Below are 21,150 nucleotides of genomic sequence, written 5' to 3' on the forward strand. Positions count from 1 at the left end.
ATAAAATGAAATCGAATATTAATTTAACGTATAAATTCCCTTATACAATTAATTAATATCAAATTAATCATTACTTAAGATTTACGCCACATTAATCATAATTAAAAACTCAATTAAAAATTGACATTAAATAATATTAAAATATTGTATGTATTATTTTTTGAATAATAAAAAAAATACATTAAAAAAAAACATTTATTTAAAACTCACAACAAAAAAAAAACAATGTTAAATGGGGGCGGCGAAGGCCGGGCCCACCTCCCAACGCGGGGGTTGGGCGGACCAAACCCCAGCCGCAGGGAAAACCTTGCAGGCGGCGCCACTGTGGTGCACGCAAGTTCTGCGGTGCCTTGCGGCCACCACAGTGAGCCCGCGGGCACTGCGAGTGGCGAACGTGAGCGGGGGAGGGGAGGAGGAGGCGGGTGGAGCTCCGCTCCCCGCCCTCCAACCCCAAACACAAGTTTAATTTTTATACGCACAGTTCGAAACTCAAAAAAAATGCCACACCAAAATTTGTTTATAAATTTTGATTTAATATAAGTTCGGTTAAAAAGAACTATGTTTTGGTATCACATATTTGATGGGTTTTCATCTCTCCAAACACCAATGGGTTTCAAACACCCAAGGAAAAATTGAGGAAAAACAAAAAAAACCCCAAAACTGTTTTCCAGCAAAATCCATATTTGACCAAAAGGAGCCATTTTCACCACAATGATGCAACCAAATTGTTTTCTTAAAGAAAACAAGCAATAGATCTTAACCCATAAATCCAAAATCAAATCTAAAATTCAATTTTAAAAGATTGGATCTTTAACAACCAACATTTTGCTTTCAACCAATAGAGTATTTCCATGGCAACAAGGAAGACAAATAATGTAATTCCTACCTCCATACGCATTCCTGGAATAGCTTGAAGGAGAGCCCAACCTGCCAGATCCAAAAGAACTTCTTCCCTCCCAAAACCCCCAAAACTTTCATCCCAACCAAAAAAAATATATATATTTTTCCAACAAAAAAATATCCATCCCCTAAATTTTCCAAAAAATTTAGGTTATAAGGAAGAGTTGACCAAAATTCCATTTTTGGAATTAATTTTTTTTTTTTTTAATTTAAAATAATCTTCCAAAAATAATTCTTTTCTAACTATAACAACAAATTAAACTTGCCTTTCAAATTAAAAATTGATTTTCTCAATTAACTGAAATTTAACCTTTCTATTTCAAAAATGCCAAAAGATTAAATTAATTTTATTGCAATTAAATTTAAATCTTTCTTTTTCAATAGCATATACAAAATGCATTTAATATTCAAAATCAACCATTTAATTGAACTTACTCCCAACTGACTCGAGCAATTCAAATTAACGATGAATCACATAAAGAAATCCTGATTAATCTAGTCCATTAATCTTTAATGCACAAACACATATTTAATCAAATTAAATACTAAGGACTAATTAATCAATTTAACCATACACACCAAGCACACAAACCAAGAAAGTCGATCAGACAGACGACTCGCAAACCCAACCAAAAAGGGAAAACCGACGACGACTGACGATGCTCACTTGAGCACGACTATGGTCAACTAGGGTCCTACGACCACCTAATCCAACTCTAAGAATTAAAGAGGTACACTCAAACCTGCAAATCCAGGTGAAGACGAACCTCGCACTCATGCGGCGTTGTACCTGAAATCTCCTGCAACCAAGAGTCATACATGCATACATATATAAACTTAATGAAAGCGTTAGCCCAATATTAATACCATGAAATAGGAACACTAAACAACTTGCATACAACTAGTGTGGAAACCACATCAACAGCTATGCATTAAATCAAACATCTGACTATAATCATTATATTAAGATAAACTAACCAAGATTAAACCCAGATTAGAAATTGATTAGGGCAGGGGTACTACAAGCCTTCTGGGGTTGTAGCCCTTATTGTAATTGAGTTGTAAGCTCTAAGCAGTGTGCCTGAATGCTAGTGCATTCCTCTTCATGTAATATTGTTTTGCTACTGGCTATAGTGAAATAATATTGTGGGTTCAAATCCCCCTATGGCTTTTCCCATTTGAGTTTCCACGTAAAACTTCTGGTGTTATGATTTTGTGGTTGATTATTTTATGTTTCTGCATTTCAATTTCATGCTTATGCTTATGGTGGATGAAGATGAAATCATAAAGTTTAATAACCGGTAGAACAATGATTCACACACCCCCCCCCCCCCGCCCCCCACCCCCCTACCCTCTCAGTGTTCCTTGATTCCAACAGGCTTTTTCTATCGTAATTACTAAGCCTCCTACAAGCTATGCAATTGGTTTTTTGTTTTTCAATACAGGGAGCTACCCTCTATAGTAGTGCTTATCTAAATAATATGATGATGATGATGATGAATTATTATTTTAAACTATGTTATGTATAATTCAAAAATAATATTATAATAGGAAATATTTTTGTTTGTTATGCAATGATTATCATATTCTCACAAATAAGATAGATAATATTCTATATATAAAGAATATTCTAAATTAATATATAATTTTGATATTATAAAATAATATGTATTAATATAAAACAATGATAATTATAATATTAAATGTATTAAATTTAGATAAGTTTTTAAATTAATATTAAAAGTTCAATATAATCTTTAATTTAGGTAAGTTACTAAATTTATATTAAAATTTTTCAAGGTAATCTTATTAATAAAACTTGAAAAATAATATTCTATATTTAAATTATTTTAAATACATATCATTTTATAATGTTTATTATAAAAATTTATATCAGATTAAAATATTATATTATATGTACTTATAAAAATTTATGGTTTTTAAATAATTTAAAATGCCATAAAAAAATTATTGGAATAAGAAGAAAAAATACAAATACAACATTAGATAGAGTAAGATAAAAATATAGCAAGCCAAACTATACAGCCTAATACATTTTAAAATTGTAATATACAATTTAATATTGAAGAAATGGGACCATGCATGGTAGTAAAATGGTAGAGTTTGTCAAAGGGTTCTTGGTTTGTTGGTGAAGAAAGGTTTTGAATGAGCCCATTATGAATCTAGTCAAGTGCAAAGCTAGAACCATTTCCTAGATGACTACGATGGAATTAATGCCTATGTATTAGCGTAGACTTAAACTCATGTATCAAATAGCAAAGATATTTTAGATTTGTCTCAAAATACTTTTAAAAAAAGATCATCATAATTTAAATTTTGATATAATACCCCCTTTGACTCACCCATATATAATCATAGAAAGGAAGGGAAGAAGCACAACTTATCTATGTTTGGTGTAGAGGGTTAAGATACTTCTAAACCATTAGAACATTCAATTTGAAAACACCATCTTTTCAAAAATTAAAAAATAATATTGACTTGCGAAAATAAGATTTTTGACTAACATTTCAACTTCAATCAAAATTGGTTGATTTATTTAATAAATGACATGTTCATAAATTGTTATTAATCAATGTAATTACTCTTGATTTATTTAAATAAAAGATACATTGATAAATTATTATTAATTAATGTAACTTTTGCTATTCTATTAGAAACATGGTATGTTTGTTTTTCCTTTCATTGTCATCTAATTTTTAATATGTTTATACATAGTTTGTTTGACTTTTTGCTTGCTATGTTTTTCTTCATTTATGTTTACATTTGTCTTTCTAACCAATTTTGTTTTATTTATTTAAATAATTTTTCATTACCAACGCATTCATCCTTTTTCCTTTGTTTATTATGAGTGAAATTTATTAAAAAAAATATTGTTTATAATTTGAATGTTAGACTTTATAAATTGGTGTTTAAGTTGACATATTTAAAAATGTGGTCTAGGGCATTTTTTATATTTATGTCATTTGTCATTTACACACTAAATTTGGTTTCTTCATTTAAGAATATTTATTTTGATACTATCATTCAAGCTAAATAACCCATGACTTTCATTATAGATACACTACCAATACATAAGTGATAATTAATAGTAGTATATAGTAAAACTTAAAATTTAGATATTTAAGGGAACTCGAGAATGATATAATTAAGACGACTTAGTTGACATAGAAATCAAACACTTGTTGTCATGAAATTGAGAGAAATCAAGCTTTGATGAAATTAGCATGATGTGGATTTGATTGTTGAAAGTCTCTAGAATAAAGAGATGATATGAAATATGGAACTAGATTTGGTATTAGAGATATGTGACAATTGAAACATAAATAGAAATCAAACATGTGTCAACATGAAATTGAGAGATATTAAGCTTTCATTAAAATTAACACAATATAAATTTTGATTGTCAAAAGTCTATGATTGATAGATGATATACGAAACATTGAACTAGATTTTCTATTAGAGATATGCGACAATTGAGACATGATGATTTCAAATCTTGGGGCATGGCTAAACCCTCAATATTGCATAGTTTCAATTTTAATTTTTATCATAAGAGTTAGAAGATAACAACTAGTTGCAACTAAGTTGGCTTGGACCTATGATAATATTTAAATTTGAATAAAGTAGGTCAATCTTGTAGTACATAAATGACCTTAGTTTAGATATGTACTATAATTTTGAACCCACTAAAAAAATAATGATCTTATATTTATAAATATTTTACGTAGAAATAAAACGCTATTGACTTTAACATTAAACCAAACACCTATAGAATATAATTTCACTTCACTCATATGAAAATACAAAGAGATATTGATACTGATATAAAGTTTAGATTATAATTAATTAGGTTTAAAAGTATGGATAAAAGATATATGGATTTTATAGTCTATATTATTAGTTTGAGTATTTTTAGATTTGATTGTTTATATTTTTGTCTTCATCAATATTTTGGACCATATTCTATGATCTATTGTGACGATAAGATAACAAGAGGAAAGATGAAAAATGAATAGTAGTCCTTGCTACCTAAAAAGACAAAGAGACAAAGGTAACACCTAAGCCAAAAAAAATTAGTAAGAAAAAAGACAAGAAAAAATTCTTTAATACTCACAATTACAAAGAAGAAAGTGATAAAAACAGGAACAATAGAATATTAGAGCTACAATAGCATAGTATGAACAAGAATTAAGAAACGTATGTAAATACTACACTTACATATATAAGATCAAATTGATTAAGATGTTTTTTCTCCAAAGGACAAAAATATCTAAAAGGTGAAAGAAAATAAGACATAAATGGATAGAGGAATGATAAGATGACCGCAAATGATCAATGTCATCTTATATATCAATAATGACAAAAGGAACATGATACATGAACAAAAAGATGTATAAGCAATGGATTACACTAAACTAGACTAGAAACCTAATATATAAATTAGAACAAAACATTGGATAAAAAGTAAAGAAAGGTGTATATATGGATTCTTATTTGGTTTATTCTCCCTTTTTCGTATTACGAACAAAGTAATTTTCTAGTTCATATATATATAATTTAATTTGTTAATATTCTCTTGTATTTGAATTTTTGTTTGCTCTTATTTAAATGCTTTTTATATTGATACCATCACATATTATTTGTTTTTCATCATATATACATTGTTTTACCTACACACTTGTGTGTGTCTTTATATTTAACATTTATGTATGAAATTATAGTTACATGTTTAGATGTGTTGTTTCATGATTGCAATTTTGCTACTTACTTTTTTTCATTATATGATGGAAACTACTCTCAATTCTTACTTGAATGGGCCTTTGTCTCTTTAATGTACTTATAAGCGTAGACTCGCATGCTTTTGTATTCCTATATTCTCATATGTTCATATGCACTATAATATATGTTTATTCTACATTTAGTTTTCTTAAAAAAAATCCTATCTACTATGCCATTTAATTCCTTCATATTTATATGCTTAAGTATACTTATACTATTTTTCTTTTTATTTTTAGTTGTTTGGATTCTTTTGACTCACCCTTTTGCTTATATTTACTATCATTTTGATAATTTCTTTCGTATATATTTGTCTTCTTGTTCATATTCATTATTTGTTTGTATTTATACATTGTTAGTTCACACAATTCTCTAATATCCCCTCCCATTTTATAATTTTTGTTTCATATTTGATTTTGTTATGTTATTTTAATATTGTTCTAATAAATTTCATGTGGTTAGTTGTTTATTGTTTGTTGCTTGTTTTTCACTCTATAGTCCATTCTCCTCTTCTTGTAATCTTATAATCTTATTGTTCTTTTGCTTGTACATATGTAATATAGGAATTTATATTCACATCATATTCCCATTGTAGCTTCTCTTGTCTTAATTTTTCTTATATTAAGTTAGCATTACTTTTCTTTCCTACATAGTCCTCTTAAAATGTATGCACTTGCACATATATTCTTTTTTTCTTTACATTTTTCATGTATACGTATGCGTATGTATATATATGTATGTGTATGTATGTATGTGTGTGTGTATATATGTGTGTGTACGTATATATATATATATATATATATATATATATATATATATATATATATATATATATATATATATATATATATATATATATATATATATATATTTATTTATTTAGACACACACACACACAACTAGTTGAATTTTATAACTTTATGTTGAAGTTTAGTTAAACTATTATTTGTTTCACTTTTCTTATTTGATTTCTTATAGTTTGAACCTTTCACTTTGTTATTCAATGTTTTTTTAAATTTTGTATATTTGCAAAAAAAATTATATATTGAAGAAATGCAAGGAGATTACAAAGAGTTGATAGTTAGAAGATTGTCAAGAAGAGAACTAAACATAACATCTAGCAACATCTAATATATTGTCCAAAAGAGGACTAAACAATATTGCATTATGATCAACAATACAAACTATACTAAAAACCAGAACAATGTAAGATTACAACTATAAAATAGAAGATATAGAGGACCAGAAAAACTCCAGGAATACAATCATAAAACAAAAATAGCCTAGTTGGTAGACAAACAAAATTGTTGTTCATTGAACAAGAAAATACCATCCCAAAGTTCAACCTGGAAGCCACCACCAATGACAATATCAATCTTGAAAAGTAGCCCTAAGGCCCTGAACAATGATTTCCTTCCTTTTGTCAAGAAAAATATTAACCTGATAATTTTGTTGAATTTGGAAGTCAATCTTTACGTTCTTCTCTACCTCAACCTATAGTTGGGAAAAAAGAGAGGTTAGACAATAAAAAATGTCTGAATAAAGCCCTAGATATGTAGCTTCTTAATGAGCGTTTAGGTTATTAAAAATAACTTTGCATATATATTTCCATATGTTAAACAAAATAGCATGCTTGACTTCATCAATAATATATTACCATGTAACCCCATACCAAGAAGAGCCTCCTTCCTATTTAAATTGTGTTAAAAAATAGCTGGCAAATTAGAAAAAAAATTGAATTTCACTAATTTTTAACAAACTAGCATCCCCAAAAGATATGCCTTATAGTTTCTTGCCTTGACAGAGTGGGCAATTAGCTAGTTGGTCCATTATACATTTCAGCCTGTCCCAATGGAGAGCTTGCAATTTAGAATTGTTACAACCCTTAATATTCGGTATTTTATTTAATTGAATTTGTCATATTTAATAATTAAAAATATAATATCAATTATATTAAATAGATAATTAATAGTAATATATTAATATTATTGTAATTAAAACTAATACTTTTCCATGGCTGCAATTTTAACTTTTGTCATAGGTGGCAATGTATATATGGCGGTCATGTTAGAGTAAAGGTTTTAATTTAATCATGTTGATTAAATTACCTTTATTCCTCTCTTAAGATTTCACTTTAGTTTGCATTTGTGACATTTAATAATTATATTAATTATTAAATGTCTACCTATTAGGGTTTCTTTTAGGGTTGCACAATATCCTTTTATAAGGATTCATCATTGTAATTTATCTCTCTTGGATGAATACATTTTTCAGCTTTCAGAGCACCCTTGCTTGTTTGTCTCCATCTCTTCTTTCTGTGACAGGTTATTTGCATGCAGGTGATCTTCGGGGTTTGTGAAGTTGGCTTTCTCAACTTCTACATGGTATCAGAGCTCCAGACCTGCTGCTTCCTGTTCGTCTTCTGAAGAATTTGGAGCTACGAGGGTTAGATCTGATTTTCCGGTTTTGGTTGCATCAGATCTGTGTGTCTTCTGTTTTTTATTTTGGAATAGGGGTATTTTTTTTCGGTGCACTTTGAGCCCAAACGGACCTCACCGTTGAGCTCGTAGCGCCCAAAAACCCCTATTTCCATATAAAATTCGTTCGATTTGGACACAGTTGCACCAGGAGGCAAATTTTTTTTGGCCCCAAGGCCGTACGGCCCTAGGGCACGAAAACCGAGGCGGATTTTCAAAAAAAAATCAAAAAAAAAATTAAAAACGCAGTTTTTTTGTTTAAAAAGCGCGCAGCCTTTTTTGGAGGGACGCGCAGCCCGGCGGCCACCGCTGCAGGCGGTCACCACCGGCCGCGGCCCGGTCTCCACCGCCGCGCCGCCGGCACAGCCCCCGCCCGAGCGCCGCCCGGCCCCAGCCCGCTCGCCGCCTGCGACCACCCCGCGCGCCGCCGCCGCCCCTGCGCCGCCCCCTGCGCCACCAGCCCCAGTGCTAGCCCCTGGTCGCCAAGAGGACCAGGGGCTTATTTTTTTTAAGCCCTTGAGGGCTTAAAGGGCCTATTTGGGCTTTTTTGGAGCAGTTTTACTAAATCGGGTATAACTCGGGCATTTTAGCTCGGATTTTCGAATGAAAATAGGCGTTGGAAAGCTGGTTCCGAGCCCGATCTAAAAGATGGAGATCTTTTTTTCTGATTTTTCCGTTTTGTAGTGTTTTTTGCCAGTCGAAGTCAGAACAAGTTTTTTGCACTCCAGGAGCCATATCTTTTGCATACGGACTCCGTTTTTCGAAAGCGAATAGGTGTCGGAAAGGTGGTTCTGTGCTCTTTCCAGATATATCATTTATTTTTCCAGAATCTACACCAGGTACATTTTATTCAGTACTTTGTGTTTTCACACATCTGTCAATTTACTTGGACGTTTCAGACTTGGAAATGATTTGTTTGCGTGGGATGGCTTTATTTGATCTGCTTTATCAGTATTAAAGTCATTTTGTCTCAGATTTGTTAATTTGAAGAGTTATCATGGGTTTTTCTACTCACCCTTCAGTTGTATTTCTAGAACGGGGTAATTATGAGTCATGGGCAAAGGGCATACTTATACACTGTAGGTGGCTTAATATTTTGCCTTATTTGTATGATCTCATACCTGAACCAACAACTTTAGAGGGAAAACTAGCTTGGGATATCATTAGAAATCACATAGTAGGAGTTATTTTGTCTAGTGTTGATTCTGACACTGTGTGGGCTATATCGGGCATTGATTGTCCTCACTCACTTTGGACACGTCTTTGGGAGATCTATGGAGACCCCAGTCTTTCTCCATTCCCAAAGGATCCTGCTTCAGATTGTCTTGTACCCATTGGTTGGAGAGATAACACACCTTTTGATCATGCTACTTTGAAGGAACTTCAATATTTAGACACCCTTACATATTCCGATAAATCAGAGGATTGTCTCACAGTTCCTACTCTTCAGACTGAGATTATATATGTATCAACATCATCTCCTTTTGTTCCTGATCAGTTTGATATTGCCTCTTCTTTGGCTCCTATTGATTCAGCTAAGCCGGACATCATACATCTTTCAGACATGGCTACTTGGGATTCTTATCTTGTAGGCATTTCGTCTTTGTTTGTAGAGTCCTATATTGCAGACTTGGAGGATTACTTTGAGGATTTTCAGCTCCTCTTTGTTGACAGCCATATTCCAGCTGTTAGCCCACCATCATCTGTGCATTCAGAGGTTGCAGTTTTTGAGTCTTCAGTTCAGTTTAGATTTGACATCTTTTGTTTCAGTTCAGACAGAGGGATTCTTCAGCATCCTATTATGGCACACATCTTGAGACAGATTGATTCTTCTCTCTTCACGGGGTTTCTTCATCTTCGTCCTTTGGATCCATTTCTTCCCAAGGGGAGGAATATTATATGCCGCTTCAGGATCTCTTTTTGGATTCTACCTCAGGCATCCATATGTGCGACAGGAGTTTCTTCATTGTGGGGGGGGCTTCTAGTCTCTTTCTTTTTCTCCTATGGAGACCATTGTATATGTACTTATATGATAGAAGTTGTCTATGGGGGGTATCATGTTATCCACCTCCTATCCTTCTGTTATTAGTGCATTTATTTCTTTCATCTCTTTTTGGAGTAGAGTTTTTCCCATGAGGTTTTCTCTATTTCTCCACTTTACAGAGATTTGGTTGTAATTGGGTACCTGATCAGGCCTTGTTGCCGGGACCCAAGTTTACTTTCTTGCATTGTAGTTACCTTTGCTTTCTTGCACATGTTTGTAACTGCACTTTTGCTCATCTTAAGGGGGGGTGTTAGAGTAAAGGTTTTAATTTAATCATGTTGATTAAATTACCTTTATTCCTCTCTTAAGATTTCACTTTAGTTTGCATTTGTGACATTTAATAATTATATTAATTATTAAATGTCTACCTATTAGGGTTTCTTTTAGGGTTGCACAATATCCTTTTATAAGGATTCATCATTGTAATTTATCTCTCTTGGATGAATACATTTTTCAGCTTTCAGAGCACCCTTGCTTGTTTGTCTCCATCTCTTCTTTCTGTGACAGGTTATTTGCATGCAGGTGATCTTCGAGGTCTGTGAAGTTGGCTTTCTCAACTTCTACAGGTCACTTGTGTTGTTTCAAATGAAAATTGAGTGTATGGTGGCAAAGGAACTCATTTGGAACCCATTGGTTGGGAGTTCATATCCCATTTGTTGTTTTATAACTAATTTTCTTTTCTTTTTCAATAAATGTTATTAAAGAATGGATTATATTAACTATGTTTTTAAAGAAATTTTATTATTCTAAGACTATCAAATGAATAAAGGAGTAGATATGTGAAGGAATAATTTTTCCTTTGATAATATTTAAAAAGCAATAGTCAAGGATAATAAGAGTGAAATTTTGTTCTAGAAATTGAAATTTTAAGTATTGAGTGCGAATATTTGAGTTGGCATAACCATGTACTTGGCATTTACCAAGTAGGCAAAACTCCCTCCTATTTTGGGCTATAGGGAGTTATTATTCCTCTTGGTTTTATATGCCCTTATTTTTCTATGTAAACATTTCCTCACCTCTCCTATGCTAAGTACTGAGAATGAGAACACTAGCTCAAATTGTGAGTCTAGTTCAGTACTAGAAGAGTGCTGAGTTTTGTTCATCTCTGGGTTCTTGTCTTGCTTTCCTTCAATCAAATTGATCTTGGGTGGCTTCATAACTAAATTTAACATGGTATCTGAGCTAGCTATGAGTTGTGGGTTAGCATTCTTTTAGAATCTAGAATCATTTCATTCTTGAAAGAATAGTATGATTTTTGTTGCATCCGATAATGTTTTGAAGAGTCAGAAAAGCTTCAAGGAATTGTAGCTTCTAGGGGTAATTATTTCTTGTTTATTAGTGCAGGTATTTGGAGCTTCATGGAGCAAAATTGAGCTCACCATTGAGTTCAGAGCAGCCGATAAAGTCAGGATTGCCTTTTATTTCATTCAGTTCTGACATAGAATGCAAAATTGGTGAAGGTTCGAAGCAAAGCTTTCATTAGCAGATCCGAAGGGTAGCTGATTTTTCAAAGTCAAATAGACAGTGCCATCGCGTCCAGAAGGCCCAAAAAAGTTAAAATTGGCTTTCAATTCGTCAATTTTGGAGACAGTCAAATTTGGAGCAAATTTTTTTAGTAGATGAGCCCCATAGCCCACCTACCCAATATGATATGGATTTGAAATATATATATATATATATATATATATATATATATATATATATATATATATATATATATATATATATATATATATATATATATATATATATATATATATATATATATATATATATATATATATATATATATTCTGCATTATAAAAAAATCAAAACACCTATCATTATTAAAAAATAATGGAGAATAAATATTTGTAAAAGTTTATATTTATTATAAACTTCCACAAAAAAAAAAATTGTTTTGAAAAATATTATTTGAAAAAGTTGAAAAAGTTTATTTTAAACTTTTTTGAAATTTTTTTTTTTTTTAAAGTTTTAAAAAAATAATCAAAGGGTCCACTTGGGCCCATGTGGGAGCCCTTACAAATTCCCTTACAAGTTTGGGTGATCCGAATTATGGATTCAGATGAAAACACCTAAGTGAGAACCTGCGGTAGTGTAAATTCTATTTACAAGAACCAGAAAGCATAAAATTGAAGCAAGCCAAAAAGTAATCTATTCCATTCGAAAATCCAACATATAGAAGTTCATGAGATTCCAAGGGTCACAAAAACCCCTTGAGAATCAAAGTCCAATAGTCACATTTGTTTATTACATAATAAAATCTAAAACCTACGAAAATTTCAAAAAACTATATGAAATTTTATCCTAACTTTAACTAGGCATAACTTTCTGCTCGGGACTCGAAATTACGAGTCGTTTAACTCATTGGAAAGGTCTCCAAGATTTGTAGGATAAATATTTAAAGGACATTCCTTTTGCCACTTTCAAGGGCTAAAAATGCCCTGAAGGCCTTCAAAAATGCCATTTACTAATGTCTAGAAAAACTAAAAAAATATGAAAATATTTTTTCAACTATTTTAGATTTTCTTCTGATCATTACTTCCCCCTTGGAAAGAAATGGGCCCCATTGCATCAACACTCTGAATGAGATGAGGAAAATGTTCTTGAATCTACTCTCTGGTAAACCACTTTCCTTGTTGAGCAATCTGCCCTGCTCGAACCACTTTGTACAAGTAAATCTGCTACTATTTGAGTGTTTTCACCATGGTGTCCACAATCTGATTGCATTGAAATGGGGTAGCTGCATTTGGATTCAATTTTGTAGTGGAGATTGTTTCTACCACATCCACAACATCTAATAATGGAGGAAAATATGTCTTCAAGAGTTCCACATTGAAGACTGGATGAAGACCCATAAATGGAGGTAAATTAAGCTCAAAAGCATTATCACCAACTTGCTTGATGATGGTGTATGGCCCATAATGCAGAGGACGAAGCTTCCTATTGGCACCCTACAATCATTCCTTCTGGATATGCAACCACACCTTGTCCCCGACTTTAAAATTATGAGTAGTACGATGCTCATCATGTCTCTCCTTATACTTCTTATAGGTGTGTTCCAAAATTCCATGAACTTGTTGTTGTAGATGATGAATTCTATCGATGAACTGGGTTGCCTTATCTTCCTCCTTACCAACATGTGGAACTAGATCAGGTTGAATAAGTGGTATGGCAATGTCCATGGGTGCAAGTGGTCGATAACCAGGACAAACCTCAAATGGGTTGTGGCTAGTTGAACTGTGAATTGCCCTGTTGTAGCTATGTTGAACATATGGAAGACTTTCATCCCATGTGTGGGGATGTTTAGAGTGGTACATTCGTAGGATGTGTATGATCATCTGATTCACTACCTCTGTTTGGCCATCTGTTTGAGGGTGGAAAGCAATAGACTTTGTTAATTTTGTGTCCATATTTTCCCATAGTGTAGACTAGAACTTATTAAGAAACCTGTTGTCCCTATCTGAGATAATGGTATTCAGCAGACCAAAATGAACCCAAATGTATTCAAAGAATAGCTTTGCAGAGTCCTCTATAGAAAATGTTTTTTTACATGCCACTAAACTGCCATTTTCGAGAACCTATCTACCACAACATACACACAATCATGGCCTCTTTTGGTGGTAGGAAGACTAGACATAAAGTCCATAGAAACTGAGTACCAAGGTTTTTCAGGAACAGGAAGTGGTGAGTACAACCCAAGTTTACGATTGGTAGGCTTAGCAATAGCACATGCGGTACAAGCATGAATATATGAAATAATATCATTTCACAATTTTGGCCAATAGAAATACATCTGAAGTATAGCAATAGTCTTACCTATACCAAAGTGACCAGCAACCTTACTATAGTGAGCTTCCCATATCAACTTTTTGTGTTCAGCATTGGGCACACAGATTTGGCCAAGGTGACAAAGCATTCCATCTTGCAAATAGAAGTCTTGATGTCCCTTCACTAATTGATTATAAACATCTGCAAATTCAACATCGTTCTCATACAAGCAAGCCCAGGCTTTAGTTTGATGACCACATGAGTTCAAAACCATACTTATGGCTGCAATTGGAGGCCTGCTCAACTGGTTCGCTACTTTGTTAGTACTTCCCTTCTTGTGGTGAATATTGAGGTGAAATTGTTGAAGATATGCTGACCATCATTGATGTTGATCATTCTGCAACTTCCCTTATGTTTGCAAAAATTGAAGGGGTTTGTGATTTGTGTGGATGACAGTCTCCTTACCCAAAATGTAATGTTTCCACTGCTTATAGGCTTGAACAATAGCATATAGTTCCCTATCGTAAGTAGCATATCAATGCACTGTATAAGAAAAAGTCTAACTGTGATATGCAACTGGATGACCATGCTGCATGAGGACTGCCCCTAGAGCATATTTTGATGCATCTGTTTGTATTTCAAATGACTATTGCAAGTTAGGAAGAGATAAAACTGGTGCAAAACATAACCTTCATTTTAGCCCCTTGAATGCTTCTTGTTGAGAACTTGTCCATTTAAACTTTGCATGTGTCCCCCCCCCCTCAATGATTGATTTAGAGGCCAAGACAGATGGGAAAATCCCAACACAAATCTACGATAAAAGTTTGCCAACCCAAGGAAACTCCGTAACTCTGTGAGATTTCTAGGAGACGACCAGTCTTTAATCACTTGTATCTTCTCCGGATCAACATGGACACCTTTACTGTCAATAACATATCCTAAGTATTTGATACTCTACATACCAAAGGAGCACTTTTCTTTGTTTGCATAAAGCCCATGATCTTGTAAGGTTGAGAGAATTTTTTCCACATGTTGCAAATGTTCCTCCCAAGTTTTGCTAAAGATGAGTATGTCATCAAGATATACCACCAAAAAGGAATCAGTGAATGGTCTAAGTATATCATTCATCATTCTCATGAATGTCGCTAGAGCATTTGTTAGACTGAAAGGCATCACTAGCCATTCAAATAACCCCTCTTTAGATTTGAAAGTTGTCTTCCACACATCAACTGATTCAATTGGTACTTGATGGTACCCTAATTTCAAATCAATTTTGGTGAAGAATTGGGCCCCTCTAAGCTGGTCCAAGAGGTCATCTATCTGGGAAAGTGGATACCTATTTTTGACTAAAATTTTATTCAAGGCCCTATAGTCAATACAAAGTCTCCAAGTTCCATCCTTTTTCTTTGCTAGAACAATGGGGCTGCCACAGGGTGATGCACTTGGATGAATATGTCCCTTCTCAATCAAATCTTGTATTTGTCTCTTAATCTCATTATTCTCTAATATTGACCTACGATAGACTGATTCATTAGGTAATGGAGTTCCTGGTATCAAATCAATAGTATGTCTCACTTGGCAGTGTGTAGGTACCCCAATTGGTAACTTAAACAAATTTTCATATTTCATCAAAATTTGATCCATTGATATTTTCTGCAGTGTTGTGGTGTTTGTGATGGTATGGGAATTATAAACTGATTTCCTTTCTTCTTCAAAATGAATCATCAATAAAATGAATGTTCTCATTTTGGCAACCAACCTCTTACATTGCTTGGCACTAATCAAAGAGGTAGTGTATGCATGGCTTACCTCTAGTATTTGGTATTTCTGCTCACCTAATCTGATGCTCACATTGTGAGGCCTGGACTCATAAACACCATACCATTGGTACATATATGGTTGTCCCAATAGAACATCATAAACATCTAAGGGAGCCACATCACAGATTACCTCATCTTTGAAAGGCTTTATGGAGTATGAAAGGCGACACTGCTGGTGCACCTGGATATCTCTTCCTTGACTAACCCATCCCATTGAATAGGATTGCGAGTGGGTTGTTGTTTTCAGATTCAGTCTCTTCACAGTCTCTGCTGATATTAGGTTCTTTTGACTTTCACTATCAATGATAAAGTGCATGGCTTTTCCTTCGACCCACATTTGTGAATGGAACAATCTCTCCTCATCCTCCTAGGGCAATATCCTTGTAGTAGCTACCGTGGCATATGGATTAGCCTCAATGACCTGTTCATGATTTCCTTCTGTGCAAGTTTCTGCCACCTTAGATTTTGCCTTGTCTTCATGCATCTCCATCATTAAGCTTTTTATGGTTCTGCAATCTTTTGTATTATGTGAGGGACTCTTATCGAATTCACACCACATATCATTTTCTTGTGTCTTCTTCATACTCCATGTCTTTTTTGTTGGTGAATTGGGAGAGGGGTCCTTAGAGGTTTGTTTCCATGTAGTTTTGCCACCTTCACCCCTCCATCTATTGTTTGCAAAATTATCCCTCCTTCCTTTCTGTTTGAATTTCTCCTCAATTTTGGTAGCAAATTTATATGCACTAGGTAAAGTCTCTATGTTCAAGAATTCCATTTTGGTTTGGATGTACCTGTGGAGTCCACTCTGATATTTCAAAACTCAGTGCTTCTCACAATATTTGATGCCAAGCTTTGCTGCTAAGGCATGAAACATATTAGTATATTCCTGAACAGTTTGGTCCTTCTTCTGTCGAAGAAATTGCCACTACATATATTTCTATTCATATGTATCAATAGGAAATTTTTCTTCCTTTACATGCTCCATGAATTCTCCCCATGTGGGTTTTTGATAAAAAATAAGTGTTGCCATTTTATGTTGCCTTGGATGCTAACTTTGCTTCCCATGAATCTTTCACATTATTTTTAGCTTTGAGGAGAGCGAAATTTATCTTCTCTTCATCTGAAAAACTGATTGATAGAGAAATATCTTTCCAGTTTTGAAACCCAATCATCAACAACATCTGCATCGATCTTTCCTTGAAATGTGGGTATATTGAAATTCACTTACACCTTGAATGGCGTATACCCTTTGAATGGTGGGTTTGCTTGTGACCCACGACTTTCTAGCATTTTCTTGAACTGCTCCATCATTTCTTCATGTTGTTTTGTTAGTGCATCTGCAACTAACGCTTTAATGTCATCATCGGTCTACAACTTAGCCATCTACGATCGTGTGCATCTCAAAGGAAGGTAGTTTGAAGGATTCCTTTTTTCCAACCCCAATCTTTGATATGTTGATCGCATGTGATATGACATATAGGAGTGAACTTGCTCTGATACCACTGATCCTAATTATGAATTCAGATGACAACACCTGAGTGAGAACCTGCAGTATTGTAAATTTTGTTTACAAGAACCAGAAAGCATAGAATTGAAGCAAGCCAAAAAGTAATCTATTCCATTCAAGAATCCAACATATAGAAGTTCATGAGATTCCAAGGGTCACAAAAACCCCTTAAGAATTGAAGTCCAACAGTTACATTTGTTTATTACATAATAAAATCTAAAACCTACGAAAATTTCAAAAAAACTATATGAAATTTTATCCTAACTTTAACTAGGCATAACTTTCTGCTCGGGACTCGAAATTATGAGCCGTTTAACTCATTGGAAAGGTATCCAAGAGTTGTAGGCGAAATATTGAAAGGACATGCACTTTCAAGGGTTAAAAATGCCCTGAAGGCCTTCAAAAATGCCATTTACTAATGTCTAGAAAAACTAAAAAAATATGATAAGATTTTCTTCTGATCATTGGGGTGTGGTTGTAATAGCCCCTCTAAAAAATTCAAGTTTTATTTCAAAACTATTACCTTCGTGGCCTCTCTACATTATTTGAGCCTCACAGAAGTTTCATTCATTACCTAAGTTTTCGCCCCTGTGCATTGCGGCTTGCGTGACCCTCTCCCATGGAGTCTGTGCAAAGCTTGGGTGGTTGCCTGCATGGAGAATTTATAACCATTTGCTTAGGGTTTGTGGTGTCTTTTCAGCTCTACACATTCAATATTATTTCAAAACAAAATATATCTTGCATACCATTCTTGCCTTTGTGTGGAATTTTGGCACCTCAGCTAAATCAAGCAGTAGTTTTGGTGTCTCACTAACTTTGGCAAAGATTAAATTTGGCAGTGCACCAAATCAAGTGGCAGTTGAACCAATTTTGGCAATATTTTAAATTTGGCAGAGGTTTATCATTAGTTGGAAGGTTTTTTCTAAACTAACCAGTTACAAAAAAATTTGGAGTTTTTTTTCAAATTTAGCAAAAGTTTGCCAAATCTGGCAAAGGTAATATTTTTTTTTTGGAAAATTTGGTGACCCCTCACCATTGTGATTTTCATTTTTGCACTCAAACTTCTAAGGCTCATTCTTGGTCATATGAAGGTGTTTTCAAGTGCATTTTTTTTTTTATTTGGGGTAAAATTTGTGCTCTTCTCAGTGAAGTAATCAGTTTTTGCTCAAAGCTTCACAATTTTCCAAAAATTAAGTTCTCTCGTCAAAACTAAAGGGCAATCCTCATTTTTTCAACTTCAAACGTATGTAACTTTCACATACGACCTCGGATTGAAGCAATTCTTTTTTTGAAAGTTGATATTTTTCTAAGAACTACATATTGGTGCTAGTTTGAGGTTCACATATTGAGATATTTTTGTACTTTTAGTATTTGAGTCCATATCTGGACATTGTAAAACTCTAGAAAACTACCCCAGCATTGTAAATGCACTGATTTATAAAGTGCCACAATATTTTTTGTTGGGGGGGATTCTTGATTGAGTGAAAAAGGGGGGGTCTCTTTTTGGTGTGTTTGTGTTTCTGATCTACTTGATTGTACTCTTTGATTTTTTAGTTATGAGGTCTCCTAAATTTTCACTCTTAACTCCATATAATTATTCAACTTGGAAAGTTAATGCATGGAGTAAACTAAGTGAAAAAGGTTTAAGTCATTATATTGATGATACAATTCTAGAACCCTCATATTTTAATGATCCTAATCTGAAAATGGAATGGCTCATCAAAAGTTATATGGCTCTTGGAATGTTGAGAAAGTATATATCTCTTGATGTAATCTTTCACATTGAAAAGTGTAAGACAATCAAGGAATCTTGGGATAAACTTGGCAAATTATATGGTCAAGTTGATGAGATTGAAGGTTACACACTTGAAAGTGATCTCCTAAATCTGGATCCTAAGAATTTTGATACAATCCAAGACTATGCCACTAGAGCAAATGAGCTAAGAGCACAATGTAAAGAATGTGGCATTGAGAAGAAGGATGCATGGTTGGTTTTCAACTTGTTGGGCAAGCTTCCTTCCGAGTATGTAGCTTTTGTTTTTAGCTTCCAAACCCATCGATTGACAATGGGTAATGCTTACACTACACCTTCATTTGATTCATTGATGGAAATGTTAATGCTTGAGCAATCAAAGTTGATCGCAATGGGGGTTCTTAAGTCATCTACACCACATGCTTTTGTGGCTAGACAAGGGAATCAACGAAAGTGTTATAACAAGAAGCAAAAGAAATAAAAGAACAAACCACATATAGATCAAGCACATAATAAATCATCTTCAAAAGATGGTTCATCTAAGAAGGAGAAGTCTACTTTCTCATATTGCAAAAAGATTGGGCATGAACAACAATCTTGTTATAAGAAGGATATTGATGAATTATAAAATCTTCTTAAGAAAAATAACATTGATCTTCCTTCTATAATGTTTAAGTCAACTTCTTCCAATTCAAAACAATCAAGATCTACTAAGGTAAAAGGTCATGCGAGACTTTCTTATGAAGCAAGTAAAGGTAAAGGTAAAGCTCCTTAGGCTATTACAAGTTGTGAATCAAGGAGATAGCTCCTATATTCTAGATATTCTCATTATATGGCTTCTACACAGTTTATGTTCTCTTCATTTGAGCCTTGTGTTATGCCACCTATTCTGATGGGCAACAACACTTATATGAGTGTGATTGGGAAAGTTTATATTGATATTGGGGATGAAACCTTCAATGATTTGTTATGCGTACCTCATTTATCAAAAAATCTTCTTTCCATCTATCAGATCACCCATGGTGGAATAGGGAAGACTGTGGAATTTACACCTGATTCAGTCATCATTTGAGACTTGGAAAGGAGAGAGATAATTGCTACTGGGATGGTTGATCATGCATCTCGGTTATATACCTTTTTTCAGACTTTGTAGCTGATGATGGTTATGATCCTTTGGCTGTTGATCACACTCCTAGTGTGAAAATTGACTTTGAGGAGAAATTTGGTTACTTGAATCAAGGTATTCTCACATTAGATCCAGTTCTTGAGCCTTGCATTCCTTCTCCTCCATCTACTGTTGCTTTTGAGGATACTTGTGTTGCTACATCCATTGTTACTTTTGATTCATTGTAGCAGAATATACATCATCTTCCAAATCCAGTTTCATGGGATGACTACTTGATAGACATTGCAGGTGTGTTTGTGGAGTCTCATATTTTAGACTTGGGAGACACTATTCATGACAGTCATCTTCTCTTTGATGAAGTTGATTCGGATCCTCTTGTTCATTCTCCATAGTTTGACATGAGTGTGGATACTTTTGAACAACATTTGGAGGAGGCTTCTTTATCTTCAGAGGAGATATTGGACTCTTTGGAGCTTGTTTGACATATATCTCTACTAGGTTCTGGATTGTCATCTTCATCAGTGTGGCCTAGAATGCCTGGTTTGGATGTGACATCTTTCAACATCGACATGGAGACACATGAGCAGTATTCTAAGACTTCATACATTTTTCACTTTCTTCCTTCATCTTCATTTCAGGAATGGGAAGATAGTCTATACACACCTTTGGTTTTATTTCTTCCTAAGGGGAGGAATGTTGTTTGACGATCATGGTTCATCTTCTACATCTATTTTTGAGCATCAACCATTGGTACAATTGGTTACTTTGAGAAAGGCTACATAGTCTTTCTTATCCTTTCTATTTCATAGAGGGCTTCTTCCTTGCATGGGATTCATTCTTGTGTTGGGAAACTTGTTTTCTTTTCTCTCTTTTGGGGAGGAGTTTTGTCCCACTTGGTTTTCTCCTTTGCTTCATTTGTGAGAGATTGTTTTGTACATGGGTACCTAACATGGC

At 33.8% G+C, this 21,150-nt stretch overlaps 1 protein-coding gene across 1 annotated transcript; it reads left to right on the top strand.

The window, feature by feature from the left end:
* Nucleotides 1-232: 232 nt before the first annotated feature.
* Nucleotides 233-20,423, top strand: LOC131856894 (uncharacterized). Its single transcript, XM_059208850.1, has 3 exons — nucleotides 233-394; nucleotides 8,448-8,652; nucleotides 20,215-20,423. The coding sequence occupies exons 1-3, from the start codon at nucleotides 233-235 to the stop codon at nucleotides 20,421-20,423; spliced, it is 576 nt and encodes a 191-aa protein (XP_059064833.1).
* Nucleotides 20,424-21,150: the final 727 nt, after the last annotated feature.

Source organism: Cryptomeria japonica, chromosome 7, assembly GCF_030272615.1.
Source record: "Cryptomeria japonica chromosome 7, Sugi_1.0, whole genome shotgun sequence".
NCBI lineage: Eukaryota > Viridiplantae > Streptophyta > Pinopsida > Cupressales > Cupressaceae > Cryptomeria > Cryptomeria japonica.